Source organism: Eimeria maxima, genomic scaffold, assembly GCF_000499605.1.
Source record: "Eimeria maxima Weybridge genomic scaffold, Emw_scaff416, whole genome shotgun sequence".
In the NCBI taxonomy this organism is placed as follows: domain Eukaryota; phylum Apicomplexa; class Conoidasida; order Eucoccidiorida; family Eimeriidae; genus Eimeria; species Eimeria maxima.
Window position 1 is genome coordinate 17973 of NW_013566491.1, and position 10713 is coordinate 28685.

The 10713-nt window shown below is 49.4% G+C and overlaps 2 protein-coding genes across 2 annotated transcripts; both read right to left on the minus strand.

Moving 5' to 3' along the window:
• Positions 1–1634: 1634 nt before the first annotated feature.
• EMWEY_00032240 (hypothetical protein, conserved) lies at positions 1635–4908 on the minus strand (the record flags this gene model as incomplete). The annotated part of the gene is made up of 6 exons (XM_013481777.1): positions 1635–1713; positions 1942–2084; positions 2284–2706; positions 3253–3417; positions 3622–4500; positions 4816–4908. 6 exons carry the CDS (start codon positions 4906–4908, stop codon positions 1635–1637), a joined length of 1782 nt encoding a protein of 593 aa, XP_013337231.1.
• A 1331-nt stretch (positions 4909–6239) lies between these two features.
• EMWEY_00032250 (RuvB-like 1, putative) lies at positions 6240–9059 on the minus strand (the record flags this gene model as incomplete). Its single annotated transcript, XM_013481778.1, has 9 exons — positions 6240–6500; positions 6629–6733; positions 6987–7079; positions 7232–7387; positions 7546–7706; positions 7878–8018; positions 8280–8522; positions 8658–8854; positions 9013–9059. 9 exons carry the CDS (start codon positions 9057–9059, stop codon positions 6240–6242), a joined length of 1404 nt encoding a protein of 467 aa, XP_013337232.1.
• Between the last annotated feature and the right edge of the window lie 1654 nt (positions 9060–10713).

The following is a 10713-nucleotide window of genomic DNA, read 5'->3' on the forward strand; positions in this document are numbered from 1 at the left end:
GATTAGGGGCGAATTTCTGCCTGAGTAAATTGTTGCAGTGCCATTGTAGTGCGCGGCCGTCCTAGGTCACGCCTACCAGCAGTCGCGTAGCCCTTACTCCCTAAATGCAACCCTTAACTATTAAAATCCCTCGAAGCCTACGCCCCGAATAACAAATCATTTTTGAGTGTCTGTAATAGTAATGCGAGTTCGTATAATAAAAGAACTGCGTTCCGAATTGACCCGGGTAATGACCCCGGTCATGGCTGGGGGTCTGTGCCCAATCTACAGGATGGCGGGGTGAATATCAATGGTGGCGTAACGGTCAGCTGGAACTCCACCAAAGTCGTAATTATTGACATAATACACCTATATAGTAATAATTTTATTACCTATCCAATTAGATATCTAAAGGAGCCTACCTGGTACCCGAGTGGTTGAATGGCTGCTGGCGTGGGTAGGCCTACTAACCTACGGCCCTATCTATGGTACTCGATTATTAGAACCCCTAGCAGTATTAATTCATTTTCTTAGTTTTTAATGTGGTAATCCTTCTGTCTATGGCCGCTCGGCTGCTAGAAACCTTACCAGAGCCTTATTGTAGTGCCTGTGCACTGCAGCCATTGTAATGCGCTGCCGTCCTAAGCTGTGCCTACTTATCGTCTCGTAATGACTGGCTTCCCAACTACATCCTCTAACTACCCAAATTCCCATAAGTCAATACTTATACCCGAGGCACATTGTAGTGCCTGTGCAATACAGCCTTTGCCAGGGAGGGCTACTGCAATGGCCTAGCCCATCTTGGACCCCACATGTGTATATCTAGTTCTCTGTGATGACTATAGATTGTGGGTAGTTCTGCATACTAAAGCTACGAGAATGCGGTGACCACCAGAGTTACTACCCGGCCTAAGAGGCCGACGTAAGCGCCAGTCTCGTCCAGTGTTCACCAGTGGTCCGTCCCTTCACACACTCAGCAAGAAAGTGAACTCAATTTAAATCTGCAGATTATATGGTACTAGCGAGAAACCGTGGCATCAGGCACGTAACTTTGTGAGTTTCAGTAGCCAACCTTTTCAGGTAGACGAACAGGCGCCGCCCGAAAAGATACACTACACTGTTCTCCAATATACTGTTCAACACCATTAACAATCGCAATATGCCATTTTTCAAGCAGTGAGCAATTTAAGAGCTCCCCCAATTTGCCGGCTGAAAAGTCATCACATATAACCTTCTCCGTTGCACGTCTCTGCTCCGATTTGCTTCGGAGCTTCTGAAGAATTACATCAAGAGGCCCTCTGGGCAGCTCACACTGAGCGGAGTGTGCACGTTAGTTCATTAGCTGGAGTCTGCAGTGTAGAGGGGCATGACCGAGGATTTCCCAACTATATTAGAGCTTTGGCGCTTAGTAAGCAGCCCCCGAGTTAATACATGCCAAATACTGGAGTTTCCAGATCAGGGTGGAAAAATCATGTGAATCACCGTTATCGTACAGAAAACTGTGAACTCCGCGAGAAGCGCCACGGAGGTACAAAGCCGCTACGTATGCATTATTCTTTGCAAATTTTTGGCCACCATCTCCCACGTCAAGGGGGAGAGACCTTGTGCGAGAAACAACTCGGTGGCTACAGCATAAATATGCAATGAAAAGGGCCTTAATGGGACTGCTCGAGGAGTTTGTCTTCTAGGATATCCCAGGAGAGAGTCAACGCCTGTTCTAGGGCTCCCATCGCTCTACGCAGCCTGGAGAACCACACAGCAAGAACCTCAGCGGAGCTCGACAGTCACTTATAATTGCATGATTTGCTGCACTAAGTAGCAACTTAGAAGCAACTTAGAAGGATATCCTAGCCTTTAACTCAACAACCAGGCGAGAGCCACAGTAGTTTCCTGCACTCAAGCAGATTCTACATCAGCTATGCAGTCGCCTTCTAAGTAGAAAGCCATGTGGCACCTAATTACCTCGCTTCTTTCGCATCTGCCACAACTGGGAAGTCTCCATAAATTACTGCGCCCCCACAGTCTTGCAGCGCAGCTAAAAGAGCAGCATCCTCCACATGGCCAGACGAATCGGAGGCAAGGACGTCAGCCCAGAACTCCGGCACCTGTGCACACACTCCACAATCCCAACGAAGTTACCCTTATGGTGCATGAGCAAACTAACAGCACCCATATGAAATCAAAAACCTAAGAAAATGCATTCTGCCTGTGCATGCTTGCCTCTATGCGTCCGTGAACAGAGTCGACAGGAGCACGACGACCTTCGGCCCAGCACCTGGAAATCCACTCCGGCGATACTAATACTGGCCCTATTTCCGCAAGCGCTGTGGCGTTGCGCTTAGCGACGAATGCTGCTGCATCGGTTGCTGCTAGATGGCCTGCAACGTTTGCTGCATCCGCCCACAGTTTCTGCGCCTTCAGGGCCGTTGCTGCTGGTAATTGCTGGAGGACCCGTTGCTGCGCCATCGAAATCAACGTCCGCACCTTCTGCTGCTGCGGGTCCTGCTGAAGAGGAGGAGGCTGCTGGCGTTGGGCGCTTCTGGTGCTTGCAGCTCTCCCTGTTGTCGCGCCTTCGAGCATCTGCTGGCTGCTGGCTGCTGCCTCAACAGCTTCGGCAGCTACAGCTGCCAAGTCCACCATCCCCGCTAAGTCTTCTCTTTTAATTACAAACAGAACTGAGCCATAGTCTTGAGAGCCTCGTTTCCTTGCAACCTCAGCTCGCTCCAGCTGACAGCAAAAAGAGCAGTGCAGAAACGGATCCAGTTGTAACAACACAAAAATAGTAAAATTCACTTGAACTCCAAGTATCCTGCCGCGATAATCAACCCCTAGGTGCATGGCTGTCGTCTGCTTGTGTCGTGAAATGTTGGGTTAAGTCCCGTAACGAGCGTAGGCCTTAACAACTGCATGACGTTTTCTAACGGCTCTGCAACAAGACAGTGCCTGTGGACGCCATACCGCAGCGCTAACGCGTTGAACCCGATCGCTGCAGCCACAAAGAACTGCAGCAAGTTCCCGAGTCGCCCTGCAGCTGAAAAGCCACGGGCAGATACCCAAGAGCGAGGGAATTGCCGTGACGTCCGTACACCCTAGCTCACGTACGCGCTGCAGATATCCAAAGCAAATATGCCTTACAATCAACTACAAACGAAAACGGCATATTTCAGTAAACACCGCTGGCAAAGCTATCAGGTTCTCCGTTGGTAGTTGCAGTCTATAGGACAAAGACTAGCTGTAGCTATGGAAAAGAATTGCAACACGAATGTGCCATACTTGCAGCAACGCTGGATCTCGGGCAGCTTCGGCGTCCGCCACAAGCACCTGCACGCCTTCCAGCACATGCTGCCTCCGAAGCGCAGTGCTGGGGCCGGCTGGTGCTTCGCTTTGGTGAGCCGCCTCGGTGGGGAGAACGTATGCGTCAAACGGTGGTGCACGCCCCTACATCACAAAACCCCCAAAAAAGATGAAGAAAAGCAAAACAAGCCAGATGCTCAGCTACCCATACAGAATCAGGGCATACAGCTCCTGTAACAATGAAGTAGGTTAACATCTGGAGAGAAGAGAAGACACATCTATAAAGGAAAACACGTGAAACGCAACAACCAAGGGACTTCTCACAGCTCCCTGCAGGTGTCTGCTTACGAAGCAATACGAGTCAAGCAGCCACTGATGATGTACGCAAGGGATACCCAGCTCCTGTAGCTTATACAACAACGCAGCCTCAGCTCTCGCTCCGAGTCTTTTTTTCTTTTGTTGTGTACTTGCCCTCGATTGTTGCGTGCCAGCTTCATAATGACTTGCTCCTTTGTCCAGGAACGCAACGCCTGCTTTTCGCAACCTTGCGAGCTGACCCACAATGACAACGTCCACTCCAATGCTTTCCGAGGAGTAGCTGGCTGCATCGGCTTCGTCTCGCGCCGCCGGATTCACTGGTGAACGCTTTTCAACCAATTTTAGCACTGAATAGGCAGAGAGGCAAGAACCCCCGAGGGCTTCAACGCAGGCAACAGCCATCTCTCTGTCATGTGCTGCAAGGGCATGGCCAGCTGTTTCTGGCCTGTCTCCATCCCTGCGTTCTTCTTCTGAATCCGAGGATAGGATCCCGTAGGCGAAATTCCGCGGTCGTCTGACGCGGCGAAGCCTCGATGTAAACCCCAGCAAGAGGACTCGCTGTCGGTGGGGCATAAGAGCCCCCAGCTGCGTAGGTTGTTGGGGGCGCCACAGGGGCGGTTGCGTGTGGATTAGCGCTGCTGAGACGCGGAAGAGTACATGAGCATCCGGTGCATACACCCGCCAGTCCCGGAGGCAGGCGAAGAACCAAAAAGGGGTCAGCAGCCTAAGTGGCTCCAACCCTAGCGCTGTCACAACTTGGTAAGCCTCCTGTAGATTATGCAGCGACAAATCTGTACCTGATAAAGCAGCCAGACGGCTGAGGTGCATGAAAGCCGCAGCGAAATTACATACAAGAAAACTTGCCGAAGCGATGCCCTCCCGAGATGCATCTAACACGCGTGCTCCAGCCTGCAGAAATATTATACACAAGTTGAGGATGAAAGTGTTCTCGTTGTTGCTGCTGGTTCTGCAGCTGGTAGTTGCTGCTGCAGTTGTACTACCTCAACGCATGCTGCACTTGCTTCCTGAAATGGAGATGTGCATGCCGTCAAGCAAAGAAGTGTTACATATTCCAAAGCATTCACAAACCGATTGAATATGGTTCATGGCTTCTCAATCCGTTCGCCTCCACTACACCAAGTGGAATTTTGCTCTATTGAAGCCATCTGAAGGCTCGACAAAAACTCACCTCCTCTGCTTTATACTGCATTACTTGTAGGATACCTTCTGCTTCAGCAACATCTGCAGCAAGTGCTCCTGCAACAGGGATGGCACCGGCTGCGGTTCCGTTGTAGCCTCCAGTTGTGGGGCCTCCATTTTCGACAACAGAACGGAGACTCGAAGCATCGAAACCAACAAATGAGAGAGTAAGGCCGCGGAAGACTGGTGACTGGGTTGGCTGGGTCAGCAAAGGGGGACCCAAGCCGTTGGGGGACGAGATTGTGGAACTAACAGTGGGCATGAGACCTGGCAACACCCCTTAGCGTTGCATTAGACAAGCGAAATAGACACCAGGCAACACTGACGTAAGGGCGGAACTCATAATGCCCACCGCGTGCACAGTCCACAAAAAAATGGTGGGAATGGTGTTCGCCTGGCTATCGTCTTCACAATCCCATGTCTTCTCCTTCTGTGAACAATATGTGGGTTTCCCTCAAAAAGATGCAGCAATGAGCAATTTAAAGGGGCGAATTGCCGCTCGCCAAGCTCCAGTTCCAGGGAATCGGGAGCTCACTGTGGGATGAGCACCCGCCAGCCATCGGGGCCCAACAGGGACACCATTCTTGCAGGAACACGCATCCATTTGTTCGTCTGTAAAAACAAGATCAATAATCAATTTTATGGGCTACGTGGGCTATTGCTGCCTACCCAGCGATAAAGACAATGACTAACATTGGTAACTGCCGCCCACTGGCCTACTGTAGTGGACAGCTATCACAACAGCAACACTGCATCGGTCCTATGTATACCTACAGTTATGTGCACACTCAAAATATACACGGTTCAATCGGCACGTATCCACTTAAATTATCTTAAAACGACCAAACTACAGAATCTGTCCAAATCTTAGGGAGGAAGAGTAATATACTCCGCCGTCGACCCCCCACAGGCCAGGGGCATCACACCTCTAACACAATGGCACTTTTAAGACCGGTAGGAGCAGTGCTAAAACCGGCACATGTGTAATGGCATCGGCACTAAGCACATGACTAAGCCATTCCACCAGCTGCCATGGATGTTCTGCACTAATCTGCTGAGATACCTCGGCTAAGTTCAGCAAGCTGAGACTACATTGCAGCCCTCTGACTATGTCGGCAGCGCACACTAACTGCATCTCACCACAGGTGCACACCACGTGCCGGACATCCTCCTACGCACTACCTGCATGCTCTTGCTGACGAACTGGCCTACAGCTAACAAGTAAAGTAGCGGACATGCTATTATATTACATTTCCATTCGCCAAAACGCTGGTATTCAGCGCACAGGCACATTTATTGCGGCGTCCTAAAATGTTTTAGTCGCTCTGCCAACGGCTTCAAGCAAGCATAAGCCACAATTACTTCCCCTAGAACGATGTGGGTTACTTCACAAAAGTGCTAGAGGAGAGAAAATAAGGCACACAGGAGTTGGGTGCCTGCCAGCCAGTCTAGGACGGGAAGCGATGCGCCTGTTCGGCAAGCCGCAGAGCAGAGGCCTTCGCATCAAGGAATAAAGCGTCGACGTCTGCAACATCACTCTCCTCGACTACTTCTGAACCTCGAGCCTCCGCCGCAAGACGGCAGGGTTCTAAAAGTTGCAGCGCAAAGCGCAAAGATGTTTGCGCGCCGATCTGCCCGATGGCTTCCAGTGCGCCGGGGGACAGGCTGACGCGCTCAACTTGTGCGCGCAGTTGTATTACTTGCACTACCTAGAGGCAAACACACAGGGAGACTCGAAGACTATAATCAAATCCATAGTTCCACACAATTCCGTCAAAGAAAGGATTACCATTACCCTGCGTGCATGCTCGCTGTCCCGGTCGTGGAATGAGCGTACCTCTGAAACTGTGTAGGGCTTTGTCTTTATTATAAGCAGCCGATCGAGAAGGTCCACGGGCATGCCGTGGGGCTCCACGGAATCCGTGCCACGAACAGTGCTGACCTGAGGCACACATGTCCATTGCCTCTAACAACTCCTAAATGCCTGGCACACCGGGAGAACACGGAATCAACGGCGCACTGCCGCGCAAGCAAGCACTATCGGCCCACAAAATTGCAACGTCACTTAAGAGACAGAGGCAAATTTTTGTAAGTGCCATGATGAATGGCGGCTTCGTCCTTAACATTTCAATGAATAAGGAAAAGATGTATAGAACGCCGCATGCACCACAATAGCCAACTGCCCCTCTACTTACTCCCCGGTTCGTTGCGAAAATGATTACTGGACTCATCGGCGACTCCAAGACGCGGTTTAGGAATGAAAAGCATTCGATATCCAGCATGTGTACCTGAAGAGAACACACAGAACCTTCACATACTCTATGAACACCTTGCCAAATAATTGTGAATTTCTAGTATTCTTTTAATGTTTACACTGCATCCATTATGTAGAAATCAGGGTTGCATGTATCCAAGATAAGTGGCTGGAACATCAACGTACTTCGTCGATAAACAAAACTCCAGGAATCAGTTGTGCTACTCCTTGTTCAATGTATTTGTTCACTGTCTTGTTTATCTCCTCCCTCAGCCGCTCTGTTATTTCAGTTTTGCGTGGCTTCATGTAGGCACCCATCATAGAAATGACGTCCGTGCCTCCCTGTGAAGAGAACACCACCCCACGTGCACATTCTCTGCGCAATCCAAATCCACGAAGGAACATCTGCTAATAACAACGGCCGTGAATATGCCAACATTAATGCATATACACGCAGTAAGCAGCTACAATAATTTCTAATAGAACTGTTCGCTGCGTACCTGGGGTTTGGAGTTGGCGACGTCAAGATCATGCAGGGACACGGTTTGAACGACTTCTTTCCTCTTCTCCACTTGGCCCTTGGGAACAGGAACGAAGTCCTCTGCCTCAAGATCGAACTCCGTCGCAAACGCGTCACTGCGACCTACACGCTTCACAATGCCTGCAGACAGCACACGAAACGCAAGAGGTAGTGTATGGGCTGTCCACAACAACAGCGTTGCCACGGAAGACATATATAAAGCATATCATGAAGGTATTATTATGCATGTATCAACCCATTAGGGAGGGATATATAATAGAAAGCTTAGTTCCCTTTCTCCTGGACGCGTACCTGTATTCGCTTCAATAAACACAACGTCGCCAACGCGGACATTTTCCTTCTGCAGTGCGTCATGCAGCTGCGGCGCCAGGCGGAGCGTTTTCACTCCCTTTACAGTTTTCAGCGTCAGCATCACTGCGCTGATGCATTTACCTGCGCGTGCGCGAACAACGTGGAAGCAAAGGCATACACTCACCTGGACCACCGTCAGCACCACCCTCACGGGCCAGAAGGTAAGTCGCATGTCACTGTAAATGACTGTATATGTCCAGTGGTTGCGAGAAGCACTTTGCAGCAAACTTCTGCACAATTCAAACTATAAATCGCTGACGACACGCTGCCCCTGTCCGCAGGGAACTGCTACAAATATTCAAACGATGATACATCTTCTAGGGTTGTCGTAAGCTGACGCACCGAAGCCCCCATGAGGGTTTTCAGCCTCCTCCGCGGCAAGTTTAACGACCTCTCCCTCAAAGACCTCTTTAACCTCTCGTATGCGGAGGCCTAGGGCCCTTCTGCAGTGCTCAAGAAGCACTTCTGTCTTTTTCACTTCGCTGCTGTAAACAGCTGATGCCGCCAACGGCACGAAGGGGACGCCCGTTCCCAACTGCCCGCAAATGCCCATAGCCAGAGCCGTCTTCCCAGAACTGACTGGACCTGCCAGCAGCAATGCTTGGCCTGAACCCCCGCAAACATCAATGAGTCCTTTCTGTAGTTTAGCGGCTACAGAGGAGCATTGCATCTGCTACCAACAGAGGCTGGAGAGTACACAAAAGCATGTGCAGCACTCACCGGCAAGCTTGCCAGCCTTTATGAGTTCAACAATAATGCCTGCAGCCTCCCTCGCCTCCAGCTGACCAACCATACCGCCCCCCTGCGGCAATGCTGTGCCATCTGCAGCCAAGCCCAGAGAACGGATGTGACTGTGAGCCGCTACCCTTTGCTGCTGCTGCTTGGTCAAACCAGTAGCTGTCACCTTCACCTCTCCGCTGCGAAGCAACCCACATCCAATCCCAAATGCAGAACCAATCAATACAAACAGTGCATGCGTCCCGCGCGGTAACTCATTGAAGGAAACGCTAGCGAATGCTAAGCGGAACCGCTCTTGGCGGTCTGTGTGAATCCGAGAAAACAACTAACTCCTAACCTGGCCTGCGGAGGTGAGGGTGTTGTAGGTTTGGGGTCCTCCTCCATTTTCCCCGTTGGGGCTTGGATACCCCACGACTGCGGTAAAATTGCGTCGTCGACTGTTGTAGTGTCGGTACAGCCCAATCCAGAGAATGGCGCGTCAGTCTCAGCTTGAGAAGGTGCGGAAGTAACAAAGTTTTGATATTACTCAACTTCGATGCCAAGCAAGCTCCCGTGCTCGGTCGGCAGGGTGCAGCGGCACAACGGCCACAGGTCCCACGAAAAGTACCGGAAATAAACAACGGAGGAAGTATTGAGGATACAACTTCGTGTAATTCCTCAAAGTTCTGGGGGCTGGCCTATGAGTAATGCAAGCAAGGCAGTAGTAGTACATGTTTGGGGCTGAGCCGGTGTTGATTGCCAGGGACCCTAATGGCAGCTGCTACATGCCCTAGGTCACTGAGCAAAACACATGAAGTACGTTTAAATTGTGAATGTAATAATTATAAACAACATCGCGATACAATATCTGGACCTCGAATGACGACCAGCTGTGTGTATCGACTCCATGAAGGCGCCGAGATCTGCAACTGAAAGGGCCTCTGTCTGCTCACTCGAAGCCGGTTCTGTTATTTGCATTCTTTACGAGTTGACCTTCATATGTAATTTAATAACAATCGAGTAATGCAAGATATCTGGGGTCCCTAAGGGGGTCTAAGAGGTAGCTCGAGGTGTAGATATAGCAAGCTTGTACCGTAGGTTAGTGCACACAAAGGACAGGCAAAACATCAGATGAGCACGGCAAGCTTACTAGACTGGTACTTGAAGGCCAGATAAAGGTGAGAATTCAATACACTGGCCCATGATATCGTTAACTTGATTGGTGGTCTTATATAACACCGATTTGTTACAAGTTGGGATACGTATAAGATATCATGGAAAGCGCATGTAGACCGACTTGATAGATGGTACACGATCCTGCCAATACGATGGTGGATAGCTAATGGCTGACAGTGCTTGGGTTCGAAAGTAGAATACATATTGAGGGGAAATATGGACTTAATGCTTTGACAAATTGAATACTCAACAGCTATATTTAGCATATTCCTTCCTTAACCTCATGAAGTCGTCAGAGGCCTTCTGTGTCACTTTTCATTAGGATGTGCTCCTTCCTGTGGAGGTGAAGGTAATGTGTCAATCAAGCAAGAAGATGCATGTGTTATACTTTTGTGCTGGCACATGTCCTTTAAGAAATGCCGGCATCTGCAGCAATGAGAGCTTCGTTGGAGAATTCGCAATAGCGGTTGATGGGATAACCATGGAGTTGAATACCAAGAAACAAGTTGGCATCCGTCGTACGCTCTGACGGGGAAGAAACACGAATAAAAAAAACAAACAGTTTATATATTTATAGCGGGTTCAATTCCCGTCGTCTATCGATAGTATTGCCTAAAGGTAAAGAAAAAAGTTGCAAATCTTTTTATCTCAGTTCAATTCTGAGTACTAATTATTAAATAATTATTGAGGGTAGGAATTATTGAACAATTATTCAGGGTACTAATTATTAAATAAATATTGAGGGTACAAATTATTAAATAATTATTGAGGATGTGGCTAAATTATGTAAAAATAACGGACTACAAATCCGTCACAGTCTTCAAACTCTATATAAGGGTTCAAGCCCCTCCATCCTTTATATATATATATATATATATATATA